This window comes from Salvia splendens, chromosome 18 (assembly GCF_004379255.2).
Source record: "Salvia splendens isolate huo1 chromosome 18, SspV2, whole genome shotgun sequence".
In the NCBI taxonomy this organism is placed as follows: Eukaryota; Viridiplantae; Streptophyta; class Magnoliopsida; order Lamiales; family Lamiaceae; genus Salvia; species Salvia splendens.
Window position 1 is genome coordinate 8,130,419 of NC_056049.1, and position 20,726 is coordinate 8,151,144.

At 37.4% G+C, this 20,726-nt stretch overlaps 2 protein-coding genes across 2 annotated transcripts; one reads left to right on the top strand and one right to left on the bottom strand.

The window, feature by feature from the left end:
• The first annotated feature begins 11,339 nt into the window (after nucleotides 1-11,339).
• Nucleotides 11,340-14,003, top strand: LOC121775804 (receptor-like cytosolic serine/threonine-protein kinase RBK1). The gene is made up of 8 exons (XM_042172869.1): nucleotides 11,340-11,491; nucleotides 11,560-11,964; nucleotides 12,385-12,639; nucleotides 12,731-12,888; nucleotides 12,958-13,037; nucleotides 13,114-13,249; nucleotides 13,330-13,479; nucleotides 13,555-14,003. The coding sequence occupies exons 1-8, from the start codon at nucleotides 11,479-11,481 to the stop codon at nucleotides 13,771-13,773; spliced, it is 1,416 nt and encodes a 471-aa protein (XP_042028803.1). The 5' UTR covers nucleotides 11,340-11,478; the 3' UTR covers nucleotides 13,774-14,003.
• On the bottom strand, nucleotides 13,972-17,772 carry LOC121775803 (AP2-like ethylene-responsive transcription factor AIL6). The gene is made up of 10 exons (XM_042172868.1): nucleotides 17,546-17,772; nucleotides 17,303-17,466; nucleotides 16,633-17,092; nucleotides 16,423-16,505; nucleotides 15,530-15,538; nucleotides 15,342-15,430; nucleotides 15,184-15,257; nucleotides 15,048-15,098; nucleotides 14,883-14,959; nucleotides 13,972-14,805 (listed from the first exon to the last, which is right to left on the bottom strand). Exons 2-10 carry the CDS (start codon nucleotides 17,436-17,438, stop codon nucleotides 14,351-14,353), a joined length of 1,434 nt encoding a protein of 477 aa, XP_042028802.1. The 5' UTR covers nucleotides 17,439-17,466; nucleotides 17,546-17,772; the 3' UTR covers nucleotides 13,972-14,350.
• Nucleotides 17,773-20,726: the final 2,954 nt, after the last annotated feature.

A 20,726-nucleotide genomic window follows, 5' to 3' on the forward strand; every position in this document is an offset into this window, starting at 1 on the left:
GTCATATTCAGGCTTAGATTTGTTGTCAATGTTGTAGTAATGCTTCTTTGTTATTATAATAAGATCGGAAAGTGTTCAACTGTTAATGAAAAAAATGGCGATATTCAAGTCGGACATATGAGGTATATTTGTAACATATTATTATTTGGGTTTTTGGCTTTAAAAACCAAAAACTTTCACCAAATTCCGGTTTTTCCCACGAACTATGAGATTGGTTTTTAAAACCACGAACTTTCACATCGTATGCCATTTCCCAACCCGACCCGAATAACACATTTCCGGTGCAGAAGTTGTCCAACGTGGACAGCCGCAGAAATGACATGGATGCCGGAAATATGACCCGTTAAACGACGTCGTTTTACCCTCAATCAGGAATTAAAACACTTAAATTATGAAAATCGATCAAAATTCATCAAAATCTCCTAAACCCTAAACGAAGTCGTCAGATTTTGTTCATCTTCATTACGTCTTCATGCGAATTCAGTCAGATTTTGGTCATCTTCATTTCGAATTCATTAGTTCCTCAGGTAGGCGAATCAATTTTGGGTGTTAGGGTTCCATCTTCATAATCGTCCGCACAAATCGTTCTCAAATTTCAAACTTCATTGATTCTCTTGCGTGCAGGTTGAATTGGAAATGTCGAGTTCTTCACAAACCTCAAACTTCAACCACTTTTGGCCTGAAGGTGACTTTGTAATCTATAACCATGGAGTTCGGGCTGAGATTGGGACGTCGAGGACTGATAATAATCCGGGAAGACGATTTTATCGTTGTCCGTCTTGGAAGGTATTTTGTACTCGTCCATTTAACCGTTTATAAGCAGCATGGAGTGAAAAATGATTTTTGTATCATTTTGTAGAGTGATGACTGTAAATTCTTTCGGTGGATTGAACCGACTTTTCCCCTGAGCCGGGAAATTCTCCTTAATAGGACGAGTAAAGAAAAGGCCGAGTTCGCAGAAAGATGGAGATGTGCACACTTGAAGGCGGTTTCTCTGGAAGAGGAACTAAATGCGAAGATTGCAGAGTTCAATGACAAGCTCGAAGAGTGTAATGCTAAGATTGAAGAGTGTGAAATGCTGAAATCGATGGTTGAAGATTTAGGAAGCACCACGCTAAAGTTGAAGCTGTTGATCTTCCTTTTGTGTGTCGTAATTTTCTTCATTATGTAGTAACATTTTGTTGTAATGTGTAGCTGTTGTAGTAATTTGGATGTTAAATTTGAACACTTTTGATGCCTTTTGGATGCTAAATTTGATGCCTTTTGATGCCTCAAAGACACACGAGTAATATCAAAGAGTACTAATCAAAGACACTAGTTTCCTCCTCATCAACACAAGTTCGTTATAGCAAAACAAAGTGACAGATAAAGTGTTGGACAATATGCTAATAAAGTGTTGCCAAAACACATCCAATACTGAGTTATAGCAAAAAACCATCATGACAAATATAGTTTGATGGCAAAAAAGGTCAGGTAAACCGATCAACTACTTAAATCTTGCTTTCTTGTGTTGATAAGCCAGATTGTGCTTCACTTGAGTGTGCGCTTGCTTTTGGCCTTCCTCGTTTTGGGTGACCTGCTGCTTGTGCTGGCTTCGGGCGTGCTGCAGGTGCTGGGCGTGCTGCTGGACCTGGGCGTGCTGCTGCTGGGCGTGTTGCTGTTGGGCGACCTGCTGGTGCTGCTGGGCGTGCTGCTGGACCTGGATGTGAGCCGACTTGCGGTGCAGACTTACGAGGGCGGCCTGGTTTTCCCTTATGAGAAAAATAGTTTCAAAGTAAACATAACACCTAGGATCATACACACGCCTGCGATGTCTTTCTTTAATCCTTGAACGATCATCTTCCTTATCAGTGGAATCAGAGACAAAATCACCATCAGATTCCACATAATCTGAATCACCACAACCCTCTGTAGTTTTGTTGACTCCAACATTAAGCACAATACCATTAAACAGATCATAAGTTATGACCCTCAAATTTGATTTCTTAAATTTGTCTCTGGCCTCGATATGCTCATCATCTTCTGAGATAAATCCATCTAAGCTGGAGTAATCAGTGTCATTGTCTCTGTCAGTTGATGGAATGTAACTCCCATCATCAAACTCATCCCAGTCTTCATATTGTTCATCCTCACCTTCCCCTCCCTTCTCCAAGCTAGGCCCATCCTCCTCTCCCTCAGGCTCATCCTTACCTAACCCATCACCATCTTCAGAATCATCCTCATCCCCCCATCATATTCTACCTCAGTTTCACCCACTCCATCATCAGCATGCTCTCCTCCTACACTGCCCTCAACTTCTTCAAAATGTGTTTCATTCACTCCATCATCAGCATGCTCTCCTCCTACACTGTCTGCAACATGTGCTTCACCAAGCTCTCCACCAACAACATACACATCGAGTACACATATTCCTAAATCAAGGTATGACAACATCAACATAACATCATTGTCATCCTTTATGTCTATCTTTTTAATACTTTTTGGGACAGTAAATGCAACCCTACTCCATTCAGCATAACCCAACTGCTTAATCTCATCAATCAAGTCAAAATAACCAAATCTATCTGCATCAAAGTGGGATTTAAATGTTTCATCACCACCAATATATATCTGCATCCCTCCATCATTCACCATTTTCCCACCATGATGGAATTGTATAGTGAAATCATCCCTTCAAAGAGGTAAAATCACCACATTAAATGCAAAATCTGAAATATATTTTTCACAGCGTACAAGCTAAAACTCTATACGACTTAAATGCACAAAAAACCCAGGCAATCCCAATGCACAAAAAAACCCTAAAGAAACGATTTTTTTGTCTTGTTTTAAAAAGGAAACACTGTATAAAACCCTACACCAGTAAAAGAACCCGACAAACATAGAATAATTTCAATTCTTTAAACGAAATGGGGCCTGAGACATCCGACAAACACTGAATAATTCTAATTCTTTAAACGAAAGTGGGGTCATTGACGAAAAGGACCGCTCCTGTGAGACATTGCCGACAATCGGGACCACACCAGTAAAAGAACCCGACCAACTTCCACCTTCTTCGATAATCCACGTTTAGCGCGGAAATCCACTACCTGTGCGCACACCTTCCTCGCGAATCGAAGAATCAAAGTTTTGGCGGACTGGAAATCCCCAAATATGCGAGAGATAAAGAAGAAGAATGAGTGAAACAAAAGCCCTAACTTTACGATTATGAAAACTTTTTTGTTTAAGTCTTTTTTGTTTAATTTATTTACTTAATTGAATTAAATTATCTTCTGTAATATTTATTTGTTTAAGTTAGTATTTTGCCAAATAGGATCAAAGTAGGATTAAATTGACACATAGACAAACCGGGTTTAGCCGTTGACCCGTCGGGGGGAAATGGCATACGATGTGAAAGTTCGTGGTTTTAAAAACCAATCTCATAGTTCGTGGGAAAAACCGGAATTTGGTGAAAGTTTTTAGTTTTTAAAGCCAAAAACCCTTATTATTTTACATACTATAGAATAAGATATATGTGTTAACTATGTTTATTGTTATTTTTTTAGTTGAAACAATTGATTTATTCATGTTAACATTAAAGAAAAGATTGTGGGCCATAGTGTATATTTATGTATAGTCTCGTTGAGAAAAATGATGTTGAATTTAGGACTCCAAGGGTGTCCATTATAAGGCGGACCCCCCAATAGCCCCGCCCCCGTTTTTGTCCACAACCTCAGTTTTTTTGTTCATAGCCCCAGTTTTTTATTTTCGCCACGATGGTGGACACTTCCAATAGCCCCCAAATTTTATAATCAATTATCATTTCAAAATGTTTTTAGTTTCAATCGAGTATAATTAGATAGTGAATGGAGGGATTGTGTGAAAATGGTGAAAAAATAGGTGGTGGAGAGTGGTATTTATAGAGGTAATTAAAAAAAAATTAAAAATTTGACCGAGGACCGTCGGCGCGCCTAGCGCGCCTATAGGCGCAGCGAAAGGACGCCCAGCGCGTCCTCGCCCTCGCCCTCGTTTTGCCTATCCGTCGTCTGCCGCCTACCGCCCCCATTTCCTCGTCCGCCCCGGGGGCGGACATCTCCTTCACTATAAATCGCCCCGGGACCGCCCCCGCCGGGGCTATAGGCGCTACGGTCCCATAGTGGATGCTCTAATAACCCATACACCGTGAATACAAATTGCAATATACTTCACGTTGTTATTCCTCCAACTTTAGACCTACAAGATTTGAATTAAGAATTAAAAATTACTTATATTTTGTTTGAAGTTGATTTTAGATAGTACCATTATTCATAAATCTAATCTTAAAGATTAAACTAGAGACCAAATTAGGGCCCTCCATTTTCTTAATCTTGTAGTTAGGATTAATTTATAATTAATTTAATATTCTATTCAATAAAAACTTTTTATTTATTTTTTATTTTTTATTATTATTTTTTTAAAAAAATTTAAATTTTTTTATTCAATAAAAACTTGCCGGAATAAATAATGAACTATATTCACTAAATAATGAACTAAATGAACGTATGTTATGAAGTAATTTTGACATGTTATTGAAATACATTAATGATACAACAAATTTTTGTGTTAAACGTTAAGCGGTAGTAATGAACTATATTCAGTAAATAATGAACCAAATGAATGTAAGTAATGAAGTAAATATGACATTTTATTGAAATACAATGTTAACTGTGTTAAACGTCAAGCAGTAGTAATGAACTTATTACTTCATTCAGTCATGCTATTACTTCATTCCATTAGTTTATTACTTCATTCAGTCATGCTATTACTTCATTCCATTAGTTTATTACTTCATTCAGTCATGCTATTACTTCATTCCATTAGTTTATTACTCCCTCTGTCCCTCTGTAGTAGATGCGTTTCATTTTGGAAAAATTATACTCCCTCCGTCCCGGACTACTTGCACTTATTTCCTTTCTGGGCGTCCCAAGTTATTTGCACTCTTTCCATTTTTAGTAAAAATTATCACCTACAGTCGCAATTGTTGACTTTGCTATACACTCATTCCTTAATCTTCGTGCCGAAAAGAAAATGTGCGAGTAGTCCGGGACGGAGGGAGTAATAAATAGTCAAAGTGCAGAGAAAGTAAGTAAAAAAGAGAATAATATAGTTAAGAGTCTTCTCTATATTAATCTTTCTCTTATTTTACATTTTCTCTATTTTAATTATTTATTATCATTTTTCCAAAACGGGTGCTAAAAATGAAACGCATCTACTACAGCGGGACGGAGGGAGTACTTCATAATGTGTTATGACATAATTATATTTCAGTTGAAGTAAATTCGGTATGTAATGAATGTGAAAAATTACTTCATAACTTACATTCATTTAGTTCATTATTTAGTGAATATAGTTCATTATTTACTCCAGCAGGTTTTTATTGAATAAAATTAATTATTTTTTTTAAAAAAGATTTAAAAAATTTTAAAAAAATTAAAAAAATAATTTTTAAAAAAATATTTATTGAATAAAATATTAAATTAATTGTAAATTAATCCTAACCACAAGATTAAGAAAATGGATGGCCCTAATTTGGTCTCTAGTTCGGTCCTTAAGAAAGGTTCAACATTGATCACAACTCTGATTTTGGATATATAAAGATTTTTAATTATTTTATTTTTATTATATTTTTATTGCAGATGGTTGACTTGTTACATCAAATTCAATCTTCTATAATTGAGGCGACTCAAAATAAAAATAAATTAATAATATGTACATTACATTATGTTAGTTATTTGTAAATGGCATCTTATAATTATTGGGGAAAAATTATTAGATGGTTTTGATCAAAATGAAATATTTGGACTTGTTGCAATCACAATTAAGCAGCCTTTACTTTTCTTAGAAATGAAAGTTTGTTCAAATCTGAAGATTTAACATGTGATCATTTGACTTTGGAATCATTAATTAATTAAGCCAGTTGTTTTCCCTACTCATAAGAAAAGGCGTATAAATAAATTGAAAAGAGTCTTATTATATATAGAGTATCACTTATGTTACATTTATAGTCCTCTATGTTACTTAAAAGCAATGTTTTAAAAACCGGATCGGACCGGCCGGTTCGACCGGTCGGACCGCGAATCGGTAGGTAGTCCAGTCCGGTTCACCCCTTTAAACCACCACTGCATTAAACTGCCGTGAACCAGTGGAACCGGCCGGTCGGACCGGTTGGACCGTGAGGCGGAAACCAGTTTTCTATTTTTTTCAATTTTTTTTTAAAATTTGTTGTTGATAAAGGTTGAACTCATGACCTCTCTTCTAGTTAAGAAGACCTCTACCACTCCACCACATGGGCTCATTGAACAATTTGAGCATTAAATATTTTTATACATTAACCATTAATTTATCTACAAAAACTAATAATTCATTTTAATTTTATTATTCTTTAATATAATTGTTAATTATAATATATATAATTATCATCCTTTATATTTTAATGATGCTCTACTTACCACCTATATTATTATTAGTACCATATATAAGATTCATTATTTACTATAAATAAATTTTTTATATTACATACTTAATTTATATACCCTGGCTATTGACATTAATGAATAATCTTATCTAAACTAATTAATAAGTACTTAATTCGTATTTAATTATATATTATTTTACAAAATAAATTTTCTTAAATTAATATAAACATTGTCTATTTTAATACAAGAAATATTAAATTTTTTATCTAGACTAACTAATATTAAATATATATATATCTGAATATATTTACTAAATTTTAATATTATTTATATTTATACATCACTAATTATCTATAAGGTTTAATGTTCTGTGATATATTATTAATTGTAAATCATTTACTAAATTTAATATATTTTTATATATATTTGCAACAGTAAAACGGTTAGACCGGTGGTTCGACCGGTTGAACCGTGAACCAGTAACGCCGTCGATTCGCTTGCCGGTCCGGTTTTTAAAACATTGCTTAAAAGAGTAGCAAATACCCGAGATGCATCCACATTATTTTTTTTAAGTACATATTCACAAAGGTTCATATAAATGTATACATATATAAATGTGAATTTTGGAAGTAATAACAATAGATAATATTCATGACATTCATGGTCACTTACTCACTTATATTTAGCCACCCACATCAGGGTCGCATTAGGGTAATACTAATTTACAGTAATAACTTTCAATTCTTTATATTAAAATTATCAACTCAAAGACATAATTATATCAATACAACATGTAAATTTAAATATCAATACAAAGATATAAATTTATCAACACAAGAAGATTGATAAATTTATGTCTTTGTATTGATATTTTTTAACATACAAAATTAAAATTAGTTATTAATTATTCCTGTAAATTAGTTAGTATTTAATTACACACCCCCACAAAAACCTATTAACTTTATACCGCTACAATTCACACAACCCACCGTACACTATTTCTTGCACTTAAGAGCATCCACAACCGTGCTCTTGCCAGTGGCACGGTTGTGGGCCCGGGCGGTACTATTCATGCCTGCTCTCTGGCAAGAGCACAACACCCACAACTGTGCTCTTCCGCAAGGACGAGCACAATTAATATAAAATTCAATTACACAAAAACATTTTCATAATACTAAAATTCATTAAAAAAACCACAATAAAAATAACAAATTACAAATAAAATAAAAAGACATAATTAAAATCCTAAAAATTAAAAATTACATAATTAAAATACTAAAAATTAAAAATTACATAATTAAACTCCTAAAAATTAAAAATTACATAATTATTGGCTAATATAACCCGAGGAAGACTACGCATCCGGCGGCACCAACCCCAATTGTTTTTGGAGACCCAATATCATGGACTCGTGCGTTTGAAGTTGCGTGGGGGTCATAGTTGACTTATCGGCCATATTGAGTTGGGCCAAAAGGGCCCACAACGAGTTGTTCGGGGGTGGAGGTGGAACATAGGGTGCGGGTTCGGGAGCAGGGGCAGATGGAGTCGCGGCGCGACGTCGTTCGGCCGCCGCCTTCTTCCTACCTTGCGGTCGGCGTCGGGAACCGCTTGGTTGGGCATCGGGGCTACCCAAGTTAGCTTCGGCGAGTTGGCTAGCCACTTCTTCGCCGGCGTCGGATAGGGATGCCGACCGTGAGCGTTTGGAGGAGCCGCTAGAGGAGGATGTTATGCCTCCCTTATACTTCGGGTGCGTCCGCGTCTCCTGCCAAACGTTAAGATATTTGAACGACTTACCGTTCATGGATTGGTAGGTGCTCAGCGAGGCGGTGATGATGTCGACCTCGCTTCGGCCGCTCCCGGCATTCCGGGACTCCTGGATGAAATAGCCGTTGAACTTGCCAATTTCTTCGTTGGCTCGGCCGATGCAGTTGCGCACCATACTCTCGTTGCGCTCGATCGTTCCCGGCGGCCGGTGTGCATTGTACCGGCTAGAGACGCGCCACCAAAAGTGATCGCCGGATTGGTTCGTTCCAACCACCGCATCTTCGGAGATTTCCAAGTACGCCTTGAACAATCTTTCCATCTCCGCCGGTAAGTACGGTGTGCGGACACCGGCGCGAGATGGAGGATTCGGCATTTGGGAAGGGGCGCGAGGCCTAGGCTCCGGTTGTCCACCCGTAGCGCCCATCGGAGGCACCTTGATCGTCGATTGGGTATGGCCGGTAGCCACTCGAAACGCCCGAATCTTGGGTGAGAGGAGGGGCCGAATATTCCGTTTCCGGACTATGAAACGGTTGCGAACCGAACCATTCGGGGTTCCAACCGTGAGAGCCGCTTGGGTTGTCGTCGTTACCGGACATAGTGGTGTTGTAGGGTGTGAGAGGAAGATGAAAATGGATATGAGAGATTGATGATGAGAATTGTGTAGTGAAAGTGTGAATTTTTTGGAGTGAAATTGGGGGTATTTATAGATGAAAGTGTGTATTTTTGGGGTAAAAAAAATAAAAAAAAATTAAAAAGTGGGGAAAAACGGTTATAAACGGATATAATTTTTTGGGGAAGTGAAATTTTTTTTTTTTTATTTTTTATCGATTTTTTTAATAAAAATCCGATTTTTTAAAAAAATAAAATAAAAAAATGTTTGAAACCAACGGCTATGCCGTTGGCGAATGGGAGACCGCCACGTGTGCGTCCGCTGGCACGGACGTGCTCGATACATCGAGCAGCGCCGTGCCAGCGGCGCGGTTGCAGCGGTGGCGGTCCTTCGCCTTGCCGCTGGCACGGACGGCGGTGGCGCCAACCGCCACCGCTGCGGATGCTCTAATATATATAAATTTTGATATTGCAGAAAACGAAGAATCTCATAATTATTTTGATACCGTTAAGACAACCCATCTCAATTAATCATCTTTTTATAGGTTTTAATGTACTATATAGATTGTGATTTTGGACAAAATGAAAGATTTTGGAAGAATCTCATAATTATTTTTCCACACATTCCTATTTCTTTGAGTATTACATTTTTCGTTGAACTTTCTGCATAAAATTTACCTACTTTTAGATATCTTTCTACTCTTCACCAATACTATTATTGTAGCATAAAGTAAGTTTTTTTTAATGTGTGTTTTGCACTCTCAGTTCGCTTTCTCAACTGTTTTGTGATTGTGAATTATTTTTTTACTTTGATATTTTGTTGCCCTAAACTCACCCATAATCTATAATTGTCCTTTACTTTATCCACTTTTATTATCATGTTAATATATTTGTTGTTGATGGTTTTGATTCGAAATATTTTTTTTAGTATCTTTCAATATATGTATTGTATGCTCCCTCCGTCTCCAGAGAATAAGCACTTTGGAGTCGACACGAATTTTAATATAAAATTGGTAAAGTAAGAGAGAGATAAAGAGGAAAAATAATTTAAGTATTATTAGTGGAGAATGAGTCACACCTTATTAGAGAGAAATGACTCTTCAAAATTAAAAAGTGCATATTCTTGTGGGAAGGACTAAAAAGGAAACAATGCATATTCTTGTGGGACGGAGCTAGAAAATAATCTCAAGCGGGGCAAAAATATGTAAAGGGAAAGTTTAGAAGAATTAAGAAGGGGCATTTAGTGAATCAAGGGTGTAAATTAACAAAAATCATAGCTATGTATATGTATAAATTTGAGGAGGGGCATATGCTCTCCATCTATGGACGGATGGAGTATTATTTTTATAGATATGTAAGTGTGGTCCATCTCTTTTTGGTAGAGATCGGAAGTGTTATAATTGGCGTGCATTTGAGTGCAATTTTTAGTTTCGAAACTTATTTGATTATGAGTTTTTATTGGTACAATAAATTATTATTGTAAACATTTGTGATTTTTAAAACTTGATGCCATGATTTGTTTCTCATTTCTCAATTGTTAATTAACATTTTCAAAAACTAGTTAGAGAACCGAACTTTATATCATGTATCAAGGTGATTCAAGTTATTGGATAATTTTAGGGGGAAAAATATCGAAAAAATGATATATCGCTCGTATCAGTAATATCGAAAAATTATCGGATTTTCGATATATCGTAATTTTCGATACGAAAAGATACCGTATCGTAAGTTTTCGATACGATAACGATATGAATTTCCTTATATCGCGATATATCGTTTTATATCGAATATACGATATATATCGATATTTTCGATATATCGTTTTATATCGAATATACGATATATATCGAATATACGATATATATCGATATTTTTTATATATCGTTTTATATCGAATATTCGAATATATCGTATATATCGAAACATATTTGAAATTATAATTTTCGATATACAGGTATTCGATACGATATCGATATTTCGATATATCGTACCGAAATTCGATATATCGATATATCGAAATATCGATACGATAACGATATTGATATTATCCATATCGAAAGTTCGATATATCGAACATTCGATACGATAACGATATGAAATTCTTTCATATCGATATTTTCGATACGATATACGATACAACGTTTTCGATACGATATCTCGTATCGACCCACCCCTAGATAATTTAATATAAGAACATGTAAATTACAAGATAAAAAGTTGAGATATTTGAAGCAAATAAATATGGGCAATTGATCGGTATAATACACCAAACATAATAAACAGCGCATTTATTAACATTTACGAAACGAAATTATTTGATTGTCAATACACCCTACCAAAAACCACTATTCAAAATTGTGATAGCTCATTAATTGTGAGCGCAGAAGCGGCAGTTGCGCCTGCAGTCACGAACTACTATAAGGCAAATTCACATCCTAATTACACTACATTAGACCACGTTCCTCATTACAAATTCATTAACAAAATAATTATTATTTTAACTAATTCGTGGTCCTTAAATATACCCATTAATCTATACTCTCTTCACCACAGAGCCCACTTTTCCCCTCTCCAACGATCATCAACCACTTCACAAGTAACACCAGCTTTCTCTCTCCCTCCTCTGTTCTTGCCGAGCGAGAGAGGGAAGTAAAAGCTCTGTGTTCAAATCTCCATGAAGATCGAAGGTAATCTCTTACTATTCATTACAACCTTAAAGAAAACAAACTCATGTAAGAATATTGTATGGCTGCAGAGTGCAAAAACATTCCAAGAAAGCAGAGGAAGAAGAAGAAGAGCCTTGAAAAGCAGAGGTCAGAAACAGAGTCCCCTGCATCTGGGGCGAAGCTGGGAGAAACCGATGAGGAGACGTCTCCGAGGGGAGTTCTCGACATGCTGGGGTCGGGCCTCGATGAGAAATCGGGGGAGCTCAGCAGTCTGCAGTGGAAGAAGATGTTCTGGCAGGTGAAGAAGACTTCGTCCGTGTGGAAGATTTCGACCATCTCGTTGCTAGGAGGGGGCAACGGGATGTCGAAGAAGGTGCTGAGGAGGAGAAGGAGGAGCAGCTCTGAGGACGCCGGGGATTTCGTCATGCCTAAACCGTCGTGGAGGAATTTCAGCTACGAGGAGTTGAGACATGCTACCGATGGTTTTAGTTCCGGTAAGAGTTAGTTATTTCAGTTATCTCTTTTCTTTTCTTTTTTTGGTTATTTTTAGTTGTTTTAGTTTGTGTTTAGTTATATGGAATCTTGAAAAATATGGGATGTCTCAAGTTGTTTTGGTAAAATCAAGAAAATGGTTGATGGTTGTTGCTGTTTATGTACCAAGTCAGCAAAAGTAGTTGGTTGACATTCAAGATTTTACCAAACTATTCTAAATTCTTGAATCATTATTTGTCATGCGAGGGAACTGCAAAGTCCAAACAAGAATTTATCTTGATTTCAACCACTAGTACTTTTTATTGGCTTGCAATCAAGAATTTCAAGTTGAGATTTTGAGTGTATCTCTTCTCCTATGTTTACTTTTTCTGACCTATATATTTAAACGGTCGATCTTGGCTTATGTCGATCTGCATTGATAGATAAAATGATCGGGAAAGGAGGGCACGCAGAAGTGTACAAAGGAATGTTATACGACGGTCAAGTTGTGGCAGTGAAGAAGATAATGAAGGAGAAGAATGATGAAGGAAAGAACGGTGATTTCTTGGCTGAGCTCGGGATCATTGCCCACATCGACCACCCCAACGCTGCTAAGCTCATTGGCTTCAGCGCTGATCAGGGCTTGTACCTCGTGCTCCAATACTTGCCCCATGGAAGCCTCGCCACTTCCCTACACAGTGATGTTCTTGCCTATGTTGATGCTGGTCTTGGATTTGGACTATATATGATGTTGAATCATGTCTGATGAAGTGTGGTTTACTTTTTCAGGCTCCGAAGATTGTCATCTGGATTGGGGGACGCGATACAAGGTGGCTATCGGGGTGGCCAAGGGCTTGCAATACCTGCATTCGAGCTGCCAGAGGCGAATAATCCATAGAGACATAACTGCCTCAAATATCTTGCTCTCCGAGGATTATGAAGCTCAGGTTCTTGTTCTGTTCTTTCGATGAAAACTAAATCGATTCGATACAATGTAACTGTCTTTGTGTTTGCAGATATCAGATTTTGGACTAGCAAAATGGCTTCCTGAGGGCTGGGCTCATCTTGTTGTCACTCCAATCGAGGGAACTTTTGGGTACGAAACCTCACTTTTTCTTCACCCATTGCATCTCCCTTTACATCCGTACTAATGTTTTCTAACTCGAGATTAGGTATATGGCTCCGGAGTACTTCATGCACAGGCTGGTTAATGAGAAGACAGACGTGTTCGCTTTCGGGGTTCTATTACTCGAGCTCATCACAGGGCGCCGCGCAGTTGATTCCTCCAGCCAAAGCCTGGTGATGTGGGTATGTCTGCAGTTTGTTTCACCAATATTCATGCTGATGAAATAAAATAATAGACTGAAAAGGCCCGCGTCTGCTGTCAGGCAAAGCCTCATTTGGAGAACAACAGCTTGGAAGAGATGGCCGACCCTAGGTTAGGTGGGAACTACGACGTTGTGGAGATGAAGCGTGCAATGTTCACAGCATCGACGTGCATCCACCACCAGCCTACGCTGCGGCCAAACATGATGCGTGTAACAAACCAACACTTTCTAATTAGTCGAGATACACAGCTGCGAAAGCCCTTCACGCCCACGTGTTTTGTGCAGGTTGTGCAGCTGTTGAAAGGCGATAACGGGCTGGACATGAAGCAGAAACCCATGGGCGAGCGCGTGCAGATGCTGCAAGGCGACAACGATGTGGAGGACATGAAGCTGATGTCAATAGGGGGACGAACGCTGCACATAGATGCCTGCGACACAGAGGACTACGACTCGCCCGCTTACCTCACGGATTTGAATCGCCATATGCAGCTAGTTATGGAGTAGCGTATAATATACATGGCAACAACACTTTCAAGAATCAGGAGAGTTGAAGTTTCATGTGTTTCTCACCTCTTTTTTCTAGTGTTTGCTCAAAATCAAGCATGTATAGAGAGCTGAATGTACTTTTCTTTTAACCTTTTTTAAGGTTTGGATTGGTAGACATGTCCAAATTGAACATGAGGCACAATCAAGATCAAAGAATCAAGGAATCAGAGAATATATATTTTGTGTGATTTTTATAAATATGTGCTAAAACTGCAGCAAAATTTGAGTGATTGCAGGAGCAGATTGTGGCAGTGGAAAACTGATTGAAAATTAATCCACACCAAAACTGCTAGCTGCATCATTCAACATACATCTAAAAAAACCAAAGCTACTTACACCACATATTCCCATCTTCTACCTAGAAACTAAAACCTTCCATTTCATTGTTCACAAGACTAATAATCCTAGGAGTTTATATCAGGTCGGACGACGAGCGACACGATGGTTAGTCGACAACGAATCCCCTCGAATAGAGACACTGGGTTAAACATTAGTAGAAGAAGACCAGTATCTTTGGCTAAGTGTAGCTAGCATGTTAATAGGTGTGGTGAGGCCAGACGAAGTACTCCCCCGGCGCCTGCATCATGCCCATCGGTGTAGTCAGAGACGAGACCGAGCTGGAGGTGTCGGAGGCCACCGGATCGTTGGGGTAGAGGTGGTGGAAGAGGTTGTGGTGGTAGTACGGAGTTGAGTGGTCCAAGGGCACGCCACATGGGATGCCCGAGGATGGCTGGATCGCGGCAAAACTGATGCTGCTGCCACCGCTGCTGTTGCACGGAGTTTGAAGCATGCTGCTGCTGCCCAGAGGCAATGCTTTGTCTACCCCCTCGAGGGAGTGCTTCAGCCGCTTCGCGGTCCCACCGATAGGGAGGGGGCACTTTGCAATCGCCTCGACGTCGTAGCGGTTCATCTCGAAATTCGTGACAGCGTTTATCCCTCGGAATTTGATCGCCGCTATGTCGTACGCCTCTGCTGCCTCCTCTTCAGTTGCTGCAACACGAACATGTCAGTTTCGACATTTTTCTTTATATATCTCATCATGAACACGGAAAGGAATCAGAGCGTACCAAATGTGCCGAGGTAGAGATCCTTGTTCCCTGCAACACGGCCGATTCTTGCTTGCCATCGGCCTTGTTGATGATGCCTGTGGAAGTAAGTGAAACACGCGCTTAACAACGTGATTTTCTAGATGAATAAACTTAGAAATTAACCTTGATTTCGACGAAACACACCTTGTTACACCTCTGTAGATTGAAGCTCCCCTTGAGAAGCCACTGCTTTTCCTGAAAAAATAACAGAAAATAATGATTTAGGCAAAATGTGATGCCTAAATAGATAAATTTTTCCTAAGTAATAGTATAAGCAAACCTTCTTAGTGAGGCAATGAACTCTTGTTTAGTCATATGCTTCATCTCCTCCACTTCTTTGGCATAATTCGACATCTAAAAGCACATTTCTTGGATTAGGATTTTAATCCACGATAACAAAATCATCCGATTTCAAGAAAAGGCGATTTACAACTATACCGGGAAATTAGTAGTAGCCGTAGGACCCCAGTACTTAAGAGCAGCCAAATCATAAGAACGTGCAGCCTTGTCTTCCTTATCGTATCCACCTGCATTCCCCACATCACATGATAAATACTACTAACATCCAATAGATGAAATTGCATATTTTAAACAAAGTTGTAGAAACAAAATTAAATGTCACTCACCAAGATAAACTGTAGCATAAAGTTCGCGTTTTGGTCACGATCATGGTTCATGCAAAAGACGATACATTTTGTTAGAGCAAACAAACATAATCGGTACAAAAGCAAGGAGTGCTTCTTTATGTTAAAATTCAGGCATTCTACTTCTCATTTTTAACCATCAACTTTTTTTCTTGTTTTAACCTATGTCACATATAAATTGCAGCTAAATTGCCAATTGTCACAGCTTACACTAGATAACATTTTAGTCCCAAAAGTATTCACATGTTCCCATCACTAAAAATAACAGCACACATTTCCGTTGTCCCAATTTCCCAATATAGCAATGCATGCGATCATCACAACCCATTTTTTAAGAAGATGATGTTAGTAGATATACTTGAAACAAGAAACTTTTGTATGTGGTGATGCCTATGTTAAAAAAAAGTGAGCAAATTCCAGAAAATAAGGTGGGCATTCAAAATTTCACATTCAAAATTTCACATTTGGTCAAACCTCATCTAAAGTCATTGTCCCATGATATAAAAAGAGGCAAAAGCTAAAGTAAAAAATCTGATAAACATTTCAGAAATTCAGACCACCAGTGTACAGACTAGCTGAGGTAATGTGGGCATGTTCACAGCCAGATGCTTGTGTTACACTTATTACAATCAAATCTAAAACAAGAATAATTTCATTAACTTTTGGGTAAACAATTCAAGAATTCAGATAACAAGATGAAAAATTTTCAAGTACATTTTGTACACTATTTCTCAATCAATCGTCACAAATCCCTGATTGAAAGATACTTGCAAGATTTAATTTTTCTACACAATTTTCTTGGTAGGATGGAATTAATTGAATATTCCTCGAGAAAAGTACAAGCCCAGAGAGAGAGAAAATGAATTAGGTTGTACCTTGACGCCCTTTTCTTGCTTGGCCCTCTCTTCTACAGCTGTTATCCCATAGATGCGCTTCATATCTCCCTGTCCATCTATGTCTGCAACAACACAATTGAACCCAATAATCAAATAAAAATCAAATCTTTTTATCTGGGCCATGCATGTAAACAGAAACAAATTCCTCTGAATCAAAAAAAGATTGGATTTTTATTTAATTTAATTCACCTGGTGACACCTCTGTAAATCGAAGTTCTCTGACCAAATGTATCGGCAATTTTTTTGGAATCCGCGGCCACGACAGCTTTATCGGTGTTGCTGTTGTTGTCAATGCTAACGTCGAGAGACAACCCATTAGCGGCGGCGGCGGGGGAGTGAGAGTAGGGTGCCAACTCGGTGGCGGACTCACCCGGGGACTGAGTCTTGGCGGCGAAGGGCGAGTCGTCGACGTTGGAGGCCGAGTTGGCGGAGAAGGACTGGAACCCAATAATGCTCTTCAGATCTTGCTGCTCGGCTCCGTCGAAGTAGGCGGCGGCGCCGTGGTGGTGGTCGTAGATGTGGGTCAGGGAGGAATCTTGAGTTTCCGTCGAGTCGCCGCCGGCGGCAAAGAAATCCTCCAGCTTCGGCGCCTGCTGCTGGTGCTGCATGTAGTGAATGTCGTCGTCGGCGGATTTGTGGCTCGGCCACCCTGAAACAGTGAGTGTGATAACGAGTTGTTAGCGAGATAACTCAGCCGAAAAACTAAATACTAAATGTGAGAACTAATGAAGAAAAAGGGGTGCAAGTTTTCAAAAAAAAAAACGGAGAGATCGAGGTGTTTTAGAGCATTCAAAGATTCCTGAAAACGTCCAAAAAAGGTGAGAAAATGCGTATGGATATACTATGTATTTACACATACCAGAGGTGTAGAAGTTATCTCCGAAGGAATAGTAATGGTGGGAATGATTAGGCTGATGAGAAGAAGAAGATGAAGAGGAGTTGAGCATTTCCATTGAAGAGAGAGAGAAAGAGAGCCAGTTGTTGTCGGGCGCCATCTTTTTAATTTCTTCCTCGGTTTATAATCTGAAAACGATAGAATGAGAGAATATGAGATTAAGCATAAGTAAACCCAGGGTAGTACTCCACGAAGAAGTAGTAGTACCTAATTAATTAGCAACATCCATTACTTAATGAATGGAGTAGGATCAATCGACCAAATGCAGAAGTTTGAAATAAAGGCAGTGAAATTTGGTCAATCAAGAGCTAGCTAGCAATAAGTAAAAGTGGTGAGAAGTTAGAAGGGTTTTGGTTGTTTATAAAGATTAAAATGAAGTAGAAAAAGGGAAGTTAGAGAGAGAAGGCAGATGGAGGAAAGTAATGGGGAGGGAAAGGCGGTTGAGTCTGCCATTCGGCGTAAAACCAGAGGGGAAGGAACCATGAGTTTTTCCTTTTTCTCATTAAAGGGATAATTTTTTAATTATTTAGCAAAAGGTGATGAGATAAACAACAATTTTGTTTTTATATTCTGCGGCAAACGTCGCGTAAGATGCGGGATGCCGGTCTATCTACGTAGTTTATCGAGTTTTTTAATTAATAGGGGATTTTATTTCTTCTATATTTTGCATTATGTTTATCGCCTAGTGGATTATATAATTAGTTTTTATTTAGAGTGAATTATAAAATTAGTTTTGGACAATTTAGTTTCAATCTTTTTGGTATCTCAATAACTTTTATTAGCGTCAATAGTTCCTAAACATATTGTATAGTCACATTCGACAGATTTTTGCATTATATTTTAGATATTTATATCTTTTTAACTTTTTCACTAATTGAAGACTAAATTTATCCATTAACTATATATTCACTAATATATGTCATTCAGATTTATCTAAAATAATACTTTCTTCATCCCTAAATAAAAGTCATATTTGGTTATGACACGAATGGTAAGAAATTTAAAAAATGTACTAAATAAGTTAGTGGAATATAGTTATCACTTTTATATATATATATATATATATATATATATATATATATATATATATATAGGGATGTATTCATTTCCTTTTCCTATATTTCCTCCTTTTTCCTTCTTAATATCAGCCATTAGATTAGAGAAATGGACGGTCAAGATCAACATTGGGTAATTAATCCCGTGTTGCATTATTTGTCCTATTTTGTGCATTATGAGGGTACAATAGTAATCTAATAATGGCTGGAAACCGCTACGAATAATGCACCACATGGTCGCGAGTAATGCATATAATTGCCTATATAATGCACAATATGAGAACTGCAATGCATACGAACAAGATGTGTTGTGTTATGATGTTTGACACACGTTTCTTGTTTCCCCTAAGGGTTTAATAAGCTTAGGGGCTAGGGTATAGTACGTAGACATGTATGTAATCTTCACATGGTAACGAGTAATGGCTATATTTGACTATATAATGCACAATTTGCGAAATGCAATGCATACGAACAAGATGTGCTGTGTTATGATGTTTGACACACGTTTCTTGTTTCCCCTAAGGGTTTAATAAGCTTAGGGGCTAGGGTATAGTACGTACGCATTAATAACAAATTATAAAACGATACGAATAATTCATCAAATTGTCAAGAGTAATGGATGTTATTAACTATATAATGCACAATATGTGAACTGCAATGCATACGAATAAGATGTACCATGTTATGATGTTTGACACACGTTTCTTGTTTCCCCTAAGGGTTTAATAAGCTTAGGGGCTAGGGTATAGTACGTAGACATTACTAAATACACGTATGTAATCTTCAATCCGTTGATTAACCCATATACACAATACCTCTAATAATGCATAATATACTGAGATAATGACAATTAACAGCTACATAATGCACTACCTAAACCAAATAATGCACATACGTATATTCCAATAACAACAATTTGTTAGTAATGTCTACGTATTAGCCCCTAAGCTTATTAAACCCTTAGGGGAAACAAGAAACGTGTGTCAAACATCATAACATGGTACATCTTATTCGTATGCATTGCAGTTCACATATTGTGCATTATATAGTTAATAACATCCATTACTCGTGACAATTTGGTGAATTATTCGTATCGTTTTATAATTTGTTATTAATGCGTACGTACTATACCCTAGCCCCTAAGCTTATTAAACCCTTAAGGGAAACAAGAAACGTGTGTCAAACATCATAACACAGCACAACTTGTTCGTATGCATTGCAATTCACAAATTGTGCATTATATAGTCAATTATATCCATTACTCGTTACCATGTGAAGATTACATACGTGTTTACGTACTATACCCTAGCCCCTAAGCTTATTAAACCCTTAGGGGAAACAAAAAACGTGTGTCCAAACATCATAACATGGTACATCTTATTCGTATGCATTGCAGTTCACATATTGTGCATTATATAGTCAATTATATGCATTACTCGTGACCATGTGGTGCATTATTCGCAGATACCAAAATGTGGCAGTTACTTTTCCGTCAAATATCAATAATAACCCTGTAATGCATACAACCACATTCTATAATGCAACACGGAACCAGTTTTATAGAATCTATCTGATCCGTTGATGCCTTAGATCTAACGCGTAATATTAAGAAGGAAAAATGATCTAAGATGTGAAAAGGAGAATAACGCTCCCCTATATATATATATATATATATATATATATATAGTTGTGATCATATGATAACCCCTAAATATCGTAATAACCCTATAACTAAATCTGGACCACACATATTTCTAATCATGCGGTTGAGATTCAAACTTAGATTTACCTCATAAAAAAAGGCGGAGGGATAAATATGTCATTTCGCTCATTTAATTTCTGAATTTCGCCAAATATCACGTAAAATGATAAAATGATATATGTTAGGTTTATTGCATAGAATGATAGTTTTGCCGGATAGAATGATACTCTACTTCATAAAAAAAGGCGGAGGGGTAAATATGTCATTTCGCTCATTTAATATCTGAATTTTACCAAATATCACGTAAAATGATAAAATTATATATGTTAGGTTTATTGCATAGAATGATAGTTTTGCCGGATAGAATGATACTCTGAGTTGATAAAATGATACTCTGAATGATAAAATGATACTCTGAATTTCGCCAAATATCACGTAAAAAGATAAAATTATAAAATGATAGGTTTATTGCATAGAATGATAGTTTTGCCGGATAGAATGATACTCTGAGTTGATAAAATGATACTTTTGACTGACTGATAAAAAGATAAAATGATAGGTTTATTGCATAGAATGATAGTTTTGCCGGATAGAATGATACTCTTAGATGATAAAATGATACCCTGAATGA